Consider the following 17,115-nt stretch of genomic DNA (forward strand, 5'->3'; position numbering starts at 1 on the left):
TAAAGGATGCTCAAGTGTTCTGACCCTGTTTGATCCTCCTGGTGGGAGACAAAGCTATTTCTGTAGTGCTGCTCAGCTCCATGCCCCCAGCCCCATCAGTGTGCCATGGAGCTCCCCAGGGATCCTGGGGTAGGAAGGGAGAGCTTGAGCACAGCTTTCCTCATCAGCTGACACAGGCTGCCTGCAGAACGCTGCTCTTGCGTGATGGAAACAGCTCCCAGGAGCAAGGCAAAGCCCTTGCTGACTGAGGGGTAACACTGTTTCTCCCAGCAATTTTGGATGCACACAAGGCTGTTTTCCATCTGGATTGCTTTTGCTTTGGGGAAAAGAGAAGCAGAAATTAGAATAGAACCATAGAATATCCTCAGCTGGAAGGATCATTAAGTCCAGCTCCTGGTCCTGGGTAACAGAGCAGGTCCCAGTCCTTGGACAGGAAATTCTGCATTAACACAAGGAGAAGGGAGCTTTTGTGTGCTGTAAGACAGCAAGGGGCTAACTAGAAAAAGAGAGACAGTTACGGCATTTGTGGTATGTCAGGATTTTCAGAGAGAAGTGCAAGACTGGAAGGAAGAAAAAGTAAAAACATTGAAGGAACAAGCTGTTAGGTTGAGCAGTTCATTAAAGGCACCAAAAACTCTCAGAAAGGAAACACACCAGGAAAACAAATATATTAAAACAAGTATTTTAGTAAGTGATTTTAGTTTAGATTTTAAAAATACAGCCTGGACTTTGAAGATGAAAAGTTCTGAATACAGTAGTATTTTGAATAAGCAAAGAGAACAATACTTCATTTTTGGTTTTTTGTTTCTGTCGGTGAAGGTGACATAGAACCATTTGTTCAGCACATCTGAAGTGGTGCATCTGTGTCAGTATGGACTGAAGAAACCTCCTGGACATTTTATCAATCACCAAAACAGTGGCCAATGACTTAGGAGGGTTTGCTAACAAACGCTGTAATTTAATGAATTTCTCAGATAAGTATAGCTAAAAATCTAACCAAAGAGTGATTACAAGAAATTTCCTGAAGCTTAGCTTCTAACCCAGGTATTATTTGGAGCTTATGATCTACAAGTACACTGCCAGGCCCATTAATTGTGGGTATTTGTCAGACTGTACAAGAACTCCAGGTGAAAGTAATTGCTATGGAGTTGCTCATTGGTATTTGTTAAATTATGAGTACATAAAACTGGAAGAAAAAACTTCTCTAAGTGATTTCAGAAAAGGGAAGCTACTGAACAAAGTTGTTTAGGTATTGTAGCAAGGTCTTGGTTAAGAGGATTTCTTAGGGAATGCAGAGTGCAATCCAAAATACAGTTTTGGAGGAGCCCTAATCCTTCACGTTTTGTGTTTTCTTTTAGTGACAGCCTAATCCAGGAAGAATTCAAGCTTGTGCATCAGATCAGTTATTTAGAAAGAATAAATACTATTTTAATTGTCATGTCTAAATCTTGCAGTAAATTCTGATGATCCTAATTTTGTAGACCACTGGCTATTGTAACTGAGAGCTCTGTAGGTGTGATATCTGTTTGGGTGATTGTGGGATGATACTGGAATAGGTTTTCAGGTTCACTTCAGAGAATCACAAAATCAATTAAATTGGAAAAGACCTCCAAAACCGTCGAGTCCAACCTATGACTGATCACCAACTTGTCAACCAGACCATGGCACTGAGTGCCACATCCAGGCTTTCAGTGGATACCCACAGGGACAGTGATTCACCACCTCCCTGGGCAGCCCTTCCAGTGTCTGATCACACTTAATGTGAAGAAATTCCTACCAATGTGCAACCTAAACCTCTCCTGGTGCGCCTTGAGGCCATGTTCTCTCATCCTGTCCTGAACCCGGCCCCTGCCTGCCTGCACCCTCCTGTCAGGGACTCGCAGAGAGCGATAGAGCCAGCCCGAGCCTCCTTTCCTCCAGGAGGAACTTCCTCAGCTTATCCTCACAGGATTTGTGCCTCAGACCCTTTCCCAGCTCTGCTGCCCATCTTTGGACATGCTCCAATGTCTCAATGTCCTTTCACCTCGTGAAAATATCACATCCATCTGTCCATACGGGTGGATCGGGCTGTTAAACAAAACACAAACCGCTCAACCTCTGCTTGTCACCTGGTACTGCCGTACCCGCAGCAGCACAGAAACCTCGGCACCCGCAGCCCGAGCGAGTGAGGGGCGGGAGCTGCGGCGGCCGGGCAGGCTGAGGTGTGGCGGTGAGGGGCCGTGCCCGCCCCCCGCGCCGCGCGGAGCACTCCGGGAGCGCGGGCCTTGGCCGCGGCCCCTGCCCGCCCTCAGCCCGAGCGCGCCGCGGCCGCCACCGCTGCCCGCCCGTGCCGCCGTCCGGCTGCCCTCGCCTGGGGCAGGGCGCGGGGGGCGCTCCGTGAGGGCGGCACCGCCGCGGCCCCCGGGCGGGGAGGGACGGCCCGTCCGCAGCGCGCGTCACGTGACGGCGGCGACAGCGACGGTGACAGCGCTGGGACCGCGGCCGGGCCGCCACCGCCATGGGCAGTGAGTGCCGGCGGAGCGGGGGGACGGGCCGGGACCCGGGATGGGGACAGCGGCCCCGGGCAGCGCGGGGAGGACGCGGCCGCTGGCCCGTGGCCGGGGATGGAGCGCCGTGCTCCGGGTGCCGCCGCAGGCAGGGCCGGGGGTGCCGAGCACCCGCTGCCAGCACAGGGTCGGGGCTGCCGGGCACGGCGTGAGGCCGGGCACTGCTTCGTGCTGGGGTGTCCTGTTCCACTCTAACCCTACTGTATATACATATATGTATATACACTATATGCACTATGTATACGTATGTGGCGTTTATACCCTGTATACACATACATATGTGCGTATAGGTGTCTAAAGGGCGGGTGCCAGAGGATGGCTCAGGCTCTGCTCAGTGATGCCACCCAGTAGGACAAGAGGCAAAGGGAAAAACTGATGCCCAGGAAGTTCCACCTGAACATGAGGAAGAACTTCTGTCCTGAGCAGTGACCGAGCACTGGAGCAGATTGTCCGGAGAGGCTCTGGAGTCTCCCTCACCGGAGATACTCCAGGACTGCCTGGACAAAATCCTGTGCCGTGTGTGTGCTCTGGGATGGCCCTGCCTGAGCTGGGAGGTCAGAGCAGAGGAGCCCTGTGGTCCCTTCCAGCCTCAGCCATTCCATGATGCTCTGGTATCTTCACGGGGAGCTGTGCCACCCTCTGTGGAGCGAGGTGCACCTTCCAGCGAGCTGTGAGAGGGCTGGGGATAAATAGAGGAGACAAATGTCACATCAGAGTGTAAATGTAAACATGGCCCTACAACCAAAATATTACTTACAGTTTCATAAATGCGTTCTGCAGTGTAATAAACGCATTCTCTTTGAAAAGGAGCCAGTAGTGGTTTTTTATATCCCATTGTGTCGGTGGCTGAAAATAATTTTCAAGTTTTGGAGGGCAGATTCCCAACAAGCACACATCCTTTGATTTTTTTTCCCTAAATTGATTTTTTTTCCAGAAAAAGAACCCAAACTGTTGAGTTTTTCTGTGTTTTTAAAGGGGAAACTGTGAATAGAGATGTATTAAAAGCTAAAATAAAGTCCACTGAAGTTCCAATAAGAATAAGTGTTCCACTCATTTAAATTACAATTTCTAAACATATTTTAGCATTTGAATTATTTTTTCAGCTAAATACTTCAGTAAACACAAGACTAATCTCTGCATGGATACCTTTTGATGTCTGTATAGTTCTGTGTTTAACTAGCACAGACTGATACTAGGTCATTTATTTTTAGATGGAATACAATTCATTTCACTTCTGGTGATACATACAGCACCACTTCTCTAAAATTATTCCAGCTGTGGAAGAAAGAATGGGCCAAATCTGGTTAGAACAAGAATTATATTTCACATTTTACCCTGTTCTCAGCTGTTTTAAGAAGAGGATATTAATTTTTAGACAATTTTGGAATCTAAATAAAGTTCCTTGAAGTTTTATAAATTCATAAATGTTCATTAATATATTTTTCTGTCTCTTGTGTGTGTGTGTGTTTTCTTTTTCTGGAACAGTAAAATTTTTAGAAGTTATTAAGCCATTCTGTGCAGTGTTACCTGAAATCCAGAAACCGGAAAGAAAAGTGAGTGCCACATTATGTTCTTACTTTTATTAGTTCACAGAGGAGGGAATATTGTGGTATTCTAGTCCTATATAGGTACAGACTGTGGGCCCTAAGGTGGAATATATTCTTTGGAGCAGGGGGGTTAAGGTGAAACATCACTGTGATGATGAATTCTGAGCACCCTTCTGGTAAGTTGTTCCCTTCAGTAATTATGCTGACTAATTAAAAAAAAACAAACCTCAATTCTAGACTAAATTTATTTAGTTTCAACTCCATGTGATCTATTTTAATATACTAAGAAAGAGTCTTCAAGCTTTGTTTTCCTGTGGATCCCACAGGCTTTGAGCTGGCTTGTGTATTACTTGGAAAAGGATTGTTCTGTAGATCAGGAAACACAAATTTAATTCTTCCCTTCCCAAAGAGTAGGGCCTACACCCAAAGCTGTGATTGACCTTGATGAAGTGGGAGATCTGTGGTACAGTTCAGGTAACTGCCCTGTTCACCTTCTGGATGTGATGTTTCTCTTTGATCTGAAATCAGTGAACTCAGTTCATTTACAGCTGATCTCTGTAGTCCTCTAGCCCTTGAAACTCCTCCCATTTCTTGGCATGTTTTCTAGATTAAAATTAGGTAATGTCTACAGATCAGAAAGAGACCTTCCTTGTCCAAAAAAAACACCCCACCAAACACCATTTTTGCTTTCAAAACTCAAGCACATATTGCCCACGTTGACAGTCTAATTAGAGTAACAAATTGACTTGTCATGACTTCCATGAAAATTCCTTAAGAGCTGAATGTTGGTTTTTACATTCTAAAAGGTAAAGCTTAACTGGGAACATGGCACCATCTCAGAGAATCCTCTTTGGTTAATGAGAGGTTCCCAAAGGTTAGGAGTGGATGCAGAAGTGTTTGTGACAGTGACCGTAGCTGAGCCTGCCGAATTGAATGGAGAAGATACAGTAAAAAATTATGATGATAGCACTCTGGAATTGATTCTTTAAAAAGAATGGGATTTACCCCCTGGCTTTTGTTGGTTGCTTTACAGCATCTTTCAGCTTTGGGACAGGTTTCTAAACAAATTATTTAGGGCAGACAAAGGCATTTTCAGAGCAGGAATCTCCAGAGCCAGACCCCCATGCTAAGGCTTGGATGCCCCAGGTCTGGTTGGCAGGTACCTGTCTTTGTTTCTGCACTGGGGAACCTTGGTGTGATCTTTTGGTGCTGATTTGTGGCACATCTGTGATTAGCTGATTGCAGCCATCCCATTTTTGTCTTGTAAGATGAGTGAGAAGAGAAAGCAGGCACAAACCTACAGATACTGATGTTTCCATAAAGCTCACTGGCAGATGTTATTTGCCAGAGAGGAAGAGGGGCTTGATCTGTCTTTGTTGTCCATCAGCAGATGAAGATGCCCAGAGAGGTGCCAAGATTCCTGTCCTGTCTATTTGGGTCACTTTGTCTTTACTGCTATTTAGGTCGCTGTCTAGACAATGGCTGCCAGTTGCCAGCTTTGTACAAATTTAAAGTGAAAATGTAATTGGGAACATCTTTCCTAGGCTGAGGAGCCCTTTGACCATTTTCAGTCACATTCCTTGCTTCTGTGTAGTTTATCAAGTGATTTAGGTCATTCCATGTAACTCTAATTCTCTCTAATTTATTGTTTACTTGCAAGCTGTTAGATATGACCAGTAATGGCTTTAGTGAATTGGTTTAAGGCCAGGACAAGAAATTTAGATAAAAAGAAGAGATTAATTCTTATTAAACATGTATTGATTGTTAAGTGAAGATGATGTTTTGATTCAGTTGGGCTTTCACTGAATCATTTTGCCATTCTTGTTGATGAGGAAAGTGTTTTCTTCTGTCTCTAGGGAGTGTTACTTTTTTATTTTGGCCAACTTGATTAGCAAAAGTGATTGCTACTTTTGTAGCTAGTAGAATGGGCTCATATTTTCCTCATGCACAGATTTGCTAAGTAGAACACACTGTTCAGAGCACCAAGATGATAATGCTCAAGTCCCTTCATTTTCACATGATTTAAGAAAAATGTCAAAGGAAGAAAATGTCCAATTGAATCAGATGGTAAAATTTCAGTTTCAGATTGTGAAATTTACTGTCCCTTGTTAGCATTTGTGGCTGGAATATTTTGGTACCACTTTGTATTTTGCCATTCCTGGCATATGGATTTGGATGACTCCTTTTTCTTTTTTGTCTTCTTAGTCATAGAGACTGTTTTCCTTGTGAATAACTGTGATTTGGGTGATGCAGAATTCCTCTAATGCTCCTATTCACCACAGTTTTAGAGAGAACCAGAGCAGTTTTACCAATGCCTCTGAAGCCAAGTTTAACTGGGAGGCTGTAGAGATAATTTGGTTAAGCATTTTTGATTTTAGAAGTCTGTTTTTAAGATTGGAATTGTGCAGTTCAGACTTGGTAAAGTGGGTCGGCACTGCATAGTCCAACTCAAGGTATTGTTTGGATTTATTTGCTACTGTCACTATTTTTCTTTTTATAACTCTGTGCTGTAAGTATTTTTAGCATCTGTCCTCTTTTTTAAGAGTGAGGCAGTAGCAGGAAATAAATTAAATTACCTGGATTATTTTGCTTCTAAGTGCATGGTTTCATTTATAAAGATGTAGACTACATTCTGGATTTTCTTTTGCTTGAGGACCTGTGCTGCTGCTGCACTGGTTTGTAGTTTCTCATTTGTGGGTGTTCAGTACTTATTAAACCAGGCACTAATCCTTTTTCTTGTTACTTCTCCACAGGCAGATTCAGTGGTTGGAGGCAGAGAGCTCCAACCATTTCTGCTGTGTCTCTCTTACGTGTTTAGTTCATGTCATGTTTTAGTAGCTGCCCTGCACTTGTCTGCAGTGAACACACTTAACCCTCAGGTTTACAGTCCCTGGAGGAGAGGTGGGAACTTGAACATAACCCTGCATCTCAGCTCTCTCTGCTCTCTTCAAGTGCATTTCTTTCTGTCTCATGCTTTGAGTAATCCTCTGGCTCAAACTTAAATCTTGTGATTCTTCTCTTCTTGCATCTGGCACTAATTACAGGCACCTCAAATGTTGTGACTCTGAGATTCTCTTCAATGAATTAATGACTAGGGATCATTTGTATGACATTCTTTCTAAATATATATAATATATAATCTACATCAATAAAAATACTGTGGAGGAAAATAAAGACTAAAAATCATTTTATGGTGTATGTCTATGAACATAATGATGAATTTAAAGCTTCCTCTAACACCCTTTGAAGAACTTAATTCTAAATGTTTTTTATTGCTGTAGAAAACTCATGGTTCTTCTGGTTTTAATCACATGTCTTCACAACACTTCAATCCCTCTAAAAATTTTATAGTGCTTTAGTTTAATGACTTCCAGCCTTACAAAACTTCTTTTGAAGCCTAGAGCAATAAGTACTGAAGATAAGTTTTTTACATTAATCTTTCATGTTTGCTCTGGTAAGTTTGTGATTTTAGCCATGCTATTGCTCTTCTGTAAATACCCACTGTATTAGAATATTGTGGATAAAATATATTCTAGTGACCAAATGTCAGCCAGTCCCACATGTTACCTTTGTCTCTCTCTCTAAAATCGGAAATCATACTAAAATAAATTCCAATGAGGAGTGATACTTTCTGGTTCTATATCTTTGCATTGAATTCTGAATGATAGCAGCATTTAGTACTTTCGTGAGAGTGCAATGGAAGTTCTACATACAGTGAACGTGTTTGTGTCTCCACTCTGCCCTGTAGATCCAGTTCAGAGAGAAGGTACTATGGACAGCCATCACACTCTTCATTTTCTTAGTGTGCTGCCAGGTAGGTATCAATGTTGTCTGTGATCAGAAGATGTGTGTTCTGTACATAAAATTACCCTAAAAGCATGAGACCTTCTTGTGTCATGTTGACCTACCAGTTTCAGCTTTTATTTTTATGTTAAAGTATTTAAAGTTCAGTTCAAAAAACCTGGTTCTCTGAAACAGTCTTTAGTGTTGATCATAGATGTTTTTATAAACTAAAGCTTTATATTTAGTGAGAAATACATGACATTTTTTTCTTGTTACAAAGGTCCTATCAAATGATGGTAGTGGCTGCAGGGTAAGCAGCCAAGGTAGTTATTTATTGATCACCATAAACAAACCGAGCAATTCAATACATTATTTACCCTCTGTTCATAGCTACAGTTAAATTTTAGCACTCACAAAAGTGAGAACTAAATCAAAGTGACTTTTTACAAAATCCCTCTTCAATAAGCTGGTGAATTGTAAAGATTGCAGGAAAATGTTTTTGTGAAGTGTTTAAGTTGATATTTGGAACTTGGTTTTTTTTTGTGAAGATACTGGTAAAGTTTTTAGCTGAAACCTTTCCAAAATGCCTGTCTTTGTAAACATTTATGTGATCTTTATTACTCATAGTTGTGGGCGCTCCTAGATCCTGTGCTTGGCTTGTAAACAGTGGAAGCTTTTTTTGTTTTTCTTTAAAGAATGCCTGGATACTGAAGAAAATAAGAATCCAAGTAATACTTAATACAAATTTTTTAGAACTTTTGGACCTCTTGGAAGATTCAAAATGAACTGTACATTTCAGAATCAGGATTTTTAACTTGTGTTTATTAATGCAGCCATTCAGACTGCAGAGCAGCAGTTTAATAGTTTTTGTTTTCAGCTCTGGAGGACTGTTTGAAGGCTAAAACCCAGCTCTTGTACTTACCTGTTTTTTGGAAAAAGGAAGTGGGAATGATACTAGAGCTAGAAGAACATGTAGTTTATCTGGGTTTACTAGCAGCTGGATGTATGCATAATTAAAATTTTGCATCTGTATGAGAGATTATAGTAGTTGAATAAGGAAAACAGATGGTGCAGACTAGAGTTTTCAGAAATTGATCTCTAAGATTGCCTGGATTCCTACTCTGCTGTTTTGGTGATTAGGAAGAGTTTATTGACATACAGAATATTTGAAGTTTTGTATGAATGTGTCTAGTATTGACAGTTCCATGTGAGATATTTCAGAACATATTTCTGTCTCTAGAATTTGGATATTTAAACTTCTTTCTAAGGGTTTCTACTTTTTCCTGTGAAAGGGTCTTAGTTTAGTCCTCTGAGTTATGCCCCTGTTGGAGGATTAAAAGAGATTGTGTCAATACCTCTGGTTTACTTTTTTAAAAAATTAAAACAATGTACCAACTGAATCATTACATGTTAAGATTTTGTATTATTGCTTGCTAATTGTGTGTATCTGTTTAATATCTGTTGTGCACTTTGGCAGATCCCTTTGTTTGGAATCATGTCATCAGATTCTGCAGACCCCTTCTACTGGATGCGAGTCATTCTTGCATCAAACAGAGGTTGGTGCTCACTCCTTTCTCTGTTTTCTATTGGGATAAACACACCAGGAGACAAACAGTTGGCTGTGAAATTCCACAGCACCCAGATGTCAGGTTGGAACACTTTGTAAAGTTCTTAACTCAGATGGAATTAAAATTGGTACTTGAGCAGTGCTTCACGTTAGGAATGGTATTTCTTTGAGATGCAGATAAGATTAATATTGATTCACAAGTTTTGGGATGATTCCATTTGGAATTTCAGAGCAGTCTCTTTCTAACTAATGTATAGGATGGGAAATCTTCTGACTTTCCAGTTAGGAACTGCACTAATGTGCAGTACGAGGGTGTTGATTAGGAAATGCCTCACCTGTGCAAGTCAGTCAAACTGCATAATAGTTTGGCAGAGTTATGGGTGAGTAATTTTCTAGGTGGGAAAGCTAAAGGCAGAGATAATTAGGCATAAACTTTAGCAAAACCAAACTAATGTATTTTAGAAGAGGAAAATGGAACACTACTAAATGTATAAGATTCGAACTAATGCTAGAAGTTTGAAACTTAAGATGGGTGAGCAGTCATGCCTGACTCTAAATGAGGACACTGATCTCATCTGTAGCTTGGAAAACTGGCTGGAAGTAAGAAAATCACTGGAACCCTCTAATGTGAAGGTACTGCTTACTTAGGAATAGCAAATTTTGTTACACCAGTGAGGATAATAAGGTAAAGAAGTTCTCTGCTACAAATTCTCCTACAGAGTTTGCTGAATTTGGTGTCTCCCTAGCAGTGTATGACACTAAATATGCTCTCCACTACCCAAACAGAATGGTAACAGTGGCCAAGAGAAGGCTAGAGAGACTGAAAGCAGTAAAAAGCAGGAGTGGGAAAGTCAGTTTTCACTTCAGTCAACTGACAGAAGTCATTGGAGGATGTGAGGTGAATGCTAAAGTTTTGACATCTGAATTTTCTGTCTGCTGGGGGAATAGAGATTTCCATGACAGGTGATGTAATATTTAACATGGAAACTCCAGGATACAAGTATGAAAGAACCAAATTATGATAATTACTTTAATGCTTTCCCTCTTTGAATTGTGTACATTTGGGAGTTGGTACCTCGGTGACACAGTGCCAGTGAGTTGGCAGAGTTAAGAACAGCTTAATGACAGTTGTTGTTTTGTTAAGAACTAATTTAATCCTAAACTCTCAACTAGAACCAGTGATTCCTAGGGCAATGTTCTCAGAAACTGTGGATCTGCAGCATATTTTTGTGGTCTGCAAAATTAAACTTTTGGCAAATGTGACATTAAAGCACTGACAGAAAAAATAACCAGAGACAAGATGCTGTCCAGGGAAAGGTTCCTTGATATGCCAAAAAAATCTGAGCTTCAGTGTGCATAGGTCTTCAGTGTTAGCATGGTTCCACAAAAATATTTGTAATTAAAAGCTATCTGGGTTTTCCATGCTGCCTTCAAAATTACAGATTTTAACACAGCAGCTTTTTGTGAGGCCCTGTCTTTGTTTTGTCATACCTTTGTTTTGTCATACAGGAATATACATATTGGAAGCATTAAATTCATTATAGGTCAGGAGCCTTTGAAGTGACCTAATGCTTTAGGAGAGGTTCTGGAATGGCAGTTGTTTTAATTTTTCTTCTTTTCTAGGTACTTTGATGGAGTTGGGTATTTCACCCATTGTGACATCAGGTTTGATCATGCAGCTGCTGGCAGGAGCAAAGATCATTGAAGTTGGTGATACTCCAAAAGACAGAGCCTTGTTCAATGGAGCTCAGAAATGTAAGCACTGTTCCAATTAAAATTACTGAGTGTATTTTTATTTTTGGGAAAGCAGCCTGCCTAAGTAATACTAGATATGAGATTTCTTTGGTAGGTGACTTCAGATTTTTTTAAAAGGATTTGCTTTCTCTCTTGTTTTAGTATTTGGGATGATTATTACCATTGGGCAAGCCATTGTGTATGTTATGACTGGAATGTATGGAGATCCTGCTGAAATGGGTGCTGGAATTTGTCTTCTTATTATAATTCAGGTTTGTAAAGAGCTCTTTTGTGTGTAACTGAGACTGGTTAGAGACAGTATAGCTGGAAGGAAAAATCCTTCTGTGTCTGGCTGACTTCAGTTTGTTTATTTTTAATGCTGCAAAGCATCATTACTTGTATCTGTCTAGATATAAGAAATTCTAAATATTCCATAAAGGAGGAGGATTCTTGGATAATTAATATCAAAAGTATTTCAAGTAGGAGTGGTGCTTAATTGAAAATACAGGAATTGGTGAACTTTGGAAACAGTGGCTACTCCTCAGTGCTGCGGAGGAGTTCTCACTAAATGGCACAACTGCAGCTTTGAGACATTGCTCTGCAGAACAAAACAGTAAATGCACAACCTTAAACTTTTATTCTTTTTCAAAAAAGCTTATTACTGAGTAATCTGTTTGCTGTGTCTGCCTTGAAAAAAGGCAGAGCTCATTTGCCAGGTGAGATGTGCAGGCCTTGGTATGTGAGAGGTCAGAAACACTGCATGAATGACATTTAGATGAAAGACTTAATGATTACTCTCCAACATGATGAAAATACTGAAGCAGAGATTTAAAACACAACTCTTGACTTGATTTGTTCTTGTTTCTGCTCAGTTTTGTTTCTTTTCTCACAGCTGTTTGTGGCTGGTTTGATTGTGTTGCTGCTAGATGAGTTGCTACAGAAAGGTTATGGATTGGGGTCTGGTATTTCCCTGTTTATTGCTACCAATATCTGTGAAACCATTGTCTGGAAAGCTTTCAGTCCCACGACCATCAACACTGGCAGAGGTATGTGTGCTGTTACAGTCACAACATGTTTCAGTGGGTGTATATTACACATAAACTATCAGATGTTTATTGCATGGCATTTAGAAAAAAGTTCTAATGTGTGGTGATTGGCTTCTGATGTCAATTGTCCAATTAACTTGGAAGATGAAATTGTCTGACTTACATGGAAATTATTGCAAGTTTGCCTTTGCTGATTTGAAGTGCAGCAGTTAAAATGGGACTTCAGGCCCCTTGAATGAAAATTTTTGGATTTCCAAACTGAAATATTCTTGTTTTAGCATTACTTAGCCCATGGAAATAGAGAAGATAGGAAATGCTGTACAAGGTGTTTGTGATCCATGCTTTTGTAGTTGGTGCCTCTGAATTACTTTAAGGTGGTTTGATTCTTCAGAGGCTGCAGTCCCTTCATTCCTCAGCCAGTCTTTGACAACGGCTGTTTGTTCTGAGACTCCAAATTAACACCTTAAGATAGAGCATCAAGAAATTAATTAATTTACTGCATTAATTTGAAATCCTGAGCCATGTTTTTAGTTTGTTTTCATTTGAATTTAATTCTTAGTAGTTGTGTTAATTCCAAAAGAAAGGTATTTTTAAAAAAATGTTTTTAATTTGGAGATTAACCTTTCTTTCACTTTCTTTCTTCATGCAGGAACAGAGTTTGAGGGTGCTGTGATTGCATTATTCCATCTCCTGGCCACACGAACTGACAAAGTCCGGGCTTTGCGGGAGGCTTTTTACCGGCAGAATCTGCCCAATCTCATGAACCTGATTGCTACAGTGTTTGTGTTTGCTGTAGTCATCTATTTCCAGGTAAAACTCCTCAGAGCTGCTCTACAGAGGTAGAAGGGCACGTGGATCCTGGACACTGCAGTCATTGGGAAAAGATGGGAAGGTTTAAGGCAGAGTCGCCAAAGTATCTCAGCTTTGCGTAATGAACTCTTTTTATTTGAGTGTTGTTATTTCAGTAACTTGTTGCCTCTGTGACAGTAAAGCCATAAAATTTTGCAGCCAGGCCTACTTGTATTCAGTGTGAAATCTCACATTCAATGAATGCCATACACACTGTGACAATATTTTTAATAAATGGATTCTGGTACTGCAGTGGTTGCATCACACCAATAATATTCTTAATATTCATCATTGACTGGAAAGAATACTTTTGGACAGAGCTGGAGAACTTTGCTTCTTTGGAGTGTGTAGCTTATTGATTTTTCCTTAATTTTCTTGAAACATTTGATTAATATTTCTTTTAAAATCTAAGTATCTACTAAAATGGACACTAAAGGAGGATCCATATGGAGATTTTAGAAATACCAGGTTTTCAGGTTCATGTGCCTTTTCTTGGGTCTACTCAGAAAAGATCCTGCCCCAGAAAACTACACAAGAACCTAGGCTTACTACACAAGAGCCTGCTGGTAACTAGCTAGTTCAGTTGGAAGCCATTACAGGCTTTTATCAACCCCTAATCTATAAAATGTATTTTACAGGAGAACCAGTTAGAGGATGAGAAACCATGTTTATGTGAAACGAATGTAATACAACCAAGCAGTAACACTTTTAAATCCTTTAAATTTGTAATCCAGACTGTGGCAGAAAGCCTTTGGGCTGTACTACCTCAGACCTTGCACTTCTTGTTTATCTAGCAAGAGCTGCATGGTCAGGAATAGCTTTGGGGCATCCTGGGAATACCTTGTGTCTCAGAAGTGAACCCTGGTGCATTTGTGTCCTTTCCCACAGGGGTTCCGAGTGGATTTACCCATCAAGTCTGCACGGTACCGTGGGCAGTACAGCAGCTATCCCATCAAGCTGTTCTATACCTCCAACATTCCCATCATTCTGCAGTCTGCCTTAGTGTCAAACCTCTATGTCATTTCCCAGATGTTGTCTGTTCGTTTCAGTGGCAACTTCTTGGTGAATTTACTGGGACAGTGGGCAGTAAGTATTTTATCACATTTTAGCTGCATCGAATTATTTGCATTTTTACTTTGATGTGAATGCTTGGTATTTAACCAACTGGAATACTTACTTTTTAACATTTATATATATAAGCTGTTTCGAACATCAAAGAGGAATTCATCTATTAATACAGGATAGGGATGTGGGAAGTCTGTGAAAAATAATTTATTGCCTTTTTCTTCCCCTCCCAGGATGTCAGTGGAGGTGGCCCTGCTCGCTCTTACCCTGTTGGTGGCCTGTGCTACTACTTGTCCCCTCCAGAATCCATGGGTGCAATATTTGAGGATCCTGTCCATGTAATAGTTTATATAATATTTATGTTGGGATCCTGTGCATTCTTCTCCAAGACTTGGATTGAGGTGTCTGGCTCATCAGCAAAAGATGTAGGTGTTCTATCTTAATAGTTTTCAAACAGTGCTTCTGGTTTAGAGCTGACCAGCTACTGAATGGTCAGTTCATCCCAGTAAACATAAAGTGACTGTGAAACATTGCAGCAGTTTCATAAAATAATGTTTTTTGCAGGTTGCCAAGCAACTCAAAGAACAGCAAATGGTGATGAGAGGCCACAGGGATACATCAATGGTTCATGAGCTTAACAGGTAAGGAAACACTGACTTCCTGACTTCCAGCTGGATGTCAGCTGGAGTGCTGGGGAGGTGTCAACTGGAGCAGAGATTGTCAGAAAAATCTGATGCCTGTTTCCACTGCAAAAGGGAAGATTCTTCCCGTTGCATTTCTTATTATGCAAAAGAAATTATAGCAGCAGATCAGGTATTAACCTATACTATCTTTTTTTTTTTTTAAGTGACATAATGAGGGATTTTGAGTTGAATCTCTTCCATGGTTGTAAAAGAAACATACCTTGGTTATTACCTTTTTCTCTCCTGTTTTTTCCTTTCTTACAGATACATCCCTACAGCAGCTGCATTTGGTGGTTTGTGCATTGGTGCCCTTTCAGTACTGGCTGACTTTCTAGGAGCCATTGGCTCTGGCACTGGCATTCTGCTTGCAGTCACTATTATTTATCAGTATTTTGAAATATTTGTAAAAGAACAGGCTGAAGTTGGAGGAGTAGGTGCATTATTTTTCTAGATGTCCAAATATTTCATGGTTTGTGTGAAAGGGAAAGTATTTTGACAACATGCGTCATTTAGTCCAATAATGCTATTTTCTTTTTACTTGTTTTCAAGTGCTATGTGTCCCATTACTGTAATGGGCATTGAGCGATGCCTGTGTGCAGCATTAGTACCAGCTGCCTTAAGAATAAAGTTTACATTATCTTGTTTAAGTATTATCTAGTGTTGCCTGTAATGCTGGAAACAATTCATCTACCTTGCTGTTCAGACACTACAGTGAGATGGTAAAATGTATCAGTTCCAGAGCGGTGAATGTCTTTGCACACAGCAGTAAAGTGTTAAATTAATTTCCCTGTTCCTAATAGGAGAAAAAGATACCTGAGTTCAGATTGCCACGTGCCAGTATTCCTGACAAAATTTATTTGTATCTGTATTTTACATTAATTTTTTTATACTTTTTTAACTTGCATTTCCCCACCACTGAACTCAGCACTCCTTATTCCTTTGCGGTGCCTCCACCCAGGCACCTTTCACTGAGCTCTGAGGGTGGGCAAGCAAACCTTGTACGGCGGCTGATACTCATCTCACCTGTGAGCTGGTTCTGTGGAGGATCTGCTGCGGCCAGGGCAGTCGGCTTCTGCAGCCTGGCAGTGCTGTTCAACCATGTACTTGTGAAAACTGTGCCACTGAAACTTCATGTCCACTTTGCTTTTGTGAGTCTAAAGAACGAGGCCTGGTTCCTAAAGCAGTTCATAGGAGGGAAAAGGGGGAACGGGGAGTTCCTGCTGAAAACTTGTCGCACTTTACAGCGGCGATGTAACAAAAGTAAGCGTTAGACAATAAACTTATTTAATTAAACTCTCTCCTGTGTCTTGTCTCTGCCACGTGTACTTCATGTGCAGTCTTTGGTAATTTCTACAGTGCTTTGATAGGGAGGTGGGCCTAGGAGACTCACTTTTTTCTTCTTTATTTTTTTCTTTCTAAAATATAATTCTGATTAATTTTTAGGAGCCACAATTTAAAAAAAATCCCAAGATTCCTCCCCTTAAAGTCATTGAGCTTTTCTGCTCTGCTGTAATCACTTTTTCCTTTGATGTCACATTTCTTCTGTCTTCACTCACTCTTAACTTGAAAGTAACTTTGTGTTGTTTGTGAAGAAACTCTTAAGCAATTTTCTTTTTCAGAAAGTCTCCCTAATTATGCATGCTCATCCTCATCTATTTCAGAGGCAGGACTGATTTCGATGTGTTTATTAAAACTCTCAGATCCTGACCTTTCAGCAGTGGTGGCTGTTTACATAATTATAATGTAGCAGCCTGTGTGCAGATGCACTGAAGGTTTATTTAGGATAAGGTGTACCTAGAAGTAATTTGGCTGAATGAAGGTGCAGCCTGGGTACACATGTATCCTGAGAGGGAAAACAGCAAGGCTGTGCCCTCTCAGGGCACATCAATGACCTCGTACCTTCAGCAGGATCCCCTGGCTGGGCGTGCACAGTTCTGGTTTGCACCAGTGAATGGTGATGTCATAATCATTATTTTAGACCAAACAAACCAGTTTTCTTTCTGCATAGTTTAGTTAGGGCTGGGAGAAGGAAACATCATCTGCATATCTAAATCATAATAGGAAGTTCTTAAAATTGCCATTTCAATTACTTCAGCCAGAGCATGCATGTGTTCTTGTGCTGCTGTCCCTGCTCCTGTCACAGAAAATTACTACTTAATAGGATATTCTACAATTCTATGTTTTTTGAGTTGGAAGGCACGCACAAGACTGATGGAGTCCAACTCCTGGCCTTGTGCAGGACATCCCAGTAATCCCACCGTGTGCCCAAGAGTCTTGTCCAAACACATCTTGCAT

At 40.7% G+C, this 17,115-nt stretch overlaps 1 protein-coding gene across 1 annotated transcript; it reads left to right on the forward strand.

Annotated features, from left to right (window-relative positions):
- Positions 1-2,246: 2,246 nt before the first annotated feature.
- Positions 2,247-16,118, forward strand: SEC61A2 (SEC61 translocon subunit alpha 2). The gene is made up of 12 exons (XM_033058445.1): positions 2,247-2,504; positions 4,032-4,099; positions 7,842-7,907; positions 9,354-9,432; positions 11,067-11,198; positions 11,340-11,449; positions 12,070-12,223; positions 12,873-13,033; positions 13,961-14,158; positions 14,371-14,562; positions 14,702-14,778; positions 15,085-16,118. Exons 1-12 carry the CDS (start codon positions 2,498-2,500, stop codon positions 15,269-15,271), a joined length of 1,431 nt encoding a protein of 476 aa, XP_032914336.1. The 5' UTR covers positions 2,247-2,497; the 3' UTR covers positions 15,272-16,118.
- Positions 16,119-17,115: the final 997 nt, after the last annotated feature.

This window comes from Catharus ustulatus, chromosome 4, assembly GCF_009819885.2.
Source record: "Catharus ustulatus isolate bCatUst1 chromosome 4, bCatUst1.pri.v2, whole genome shotgun sequence".
Taxonomy (NCBI): domain Eukaryota; kingdom Metazoa; phylum Chordata; class Aves; order Passeriformes; family Turdidae; genus Catharus; species Catharus ustulatus.

Bases quoted from the DNA above. Each gene is read 5' to 3' on its own strand.
- SEC61A2 (XM_033058445.1), top strand. The intron at 4,100-7,841 runs GTGAGTGCCACA...TCTGCCCTGTAG, and splicing joins TCCAGAAACCGGAAAGAAAA to ATCCAGTTCAGAGAGAAGGT. The intron at 12,224-12,872 runs GTATGTGTGCTG...TTCTTCATGCAG, and splicing joins GACCATCAACACTGGCAGAG to GAACAGAGTTTGAGGGTGCT.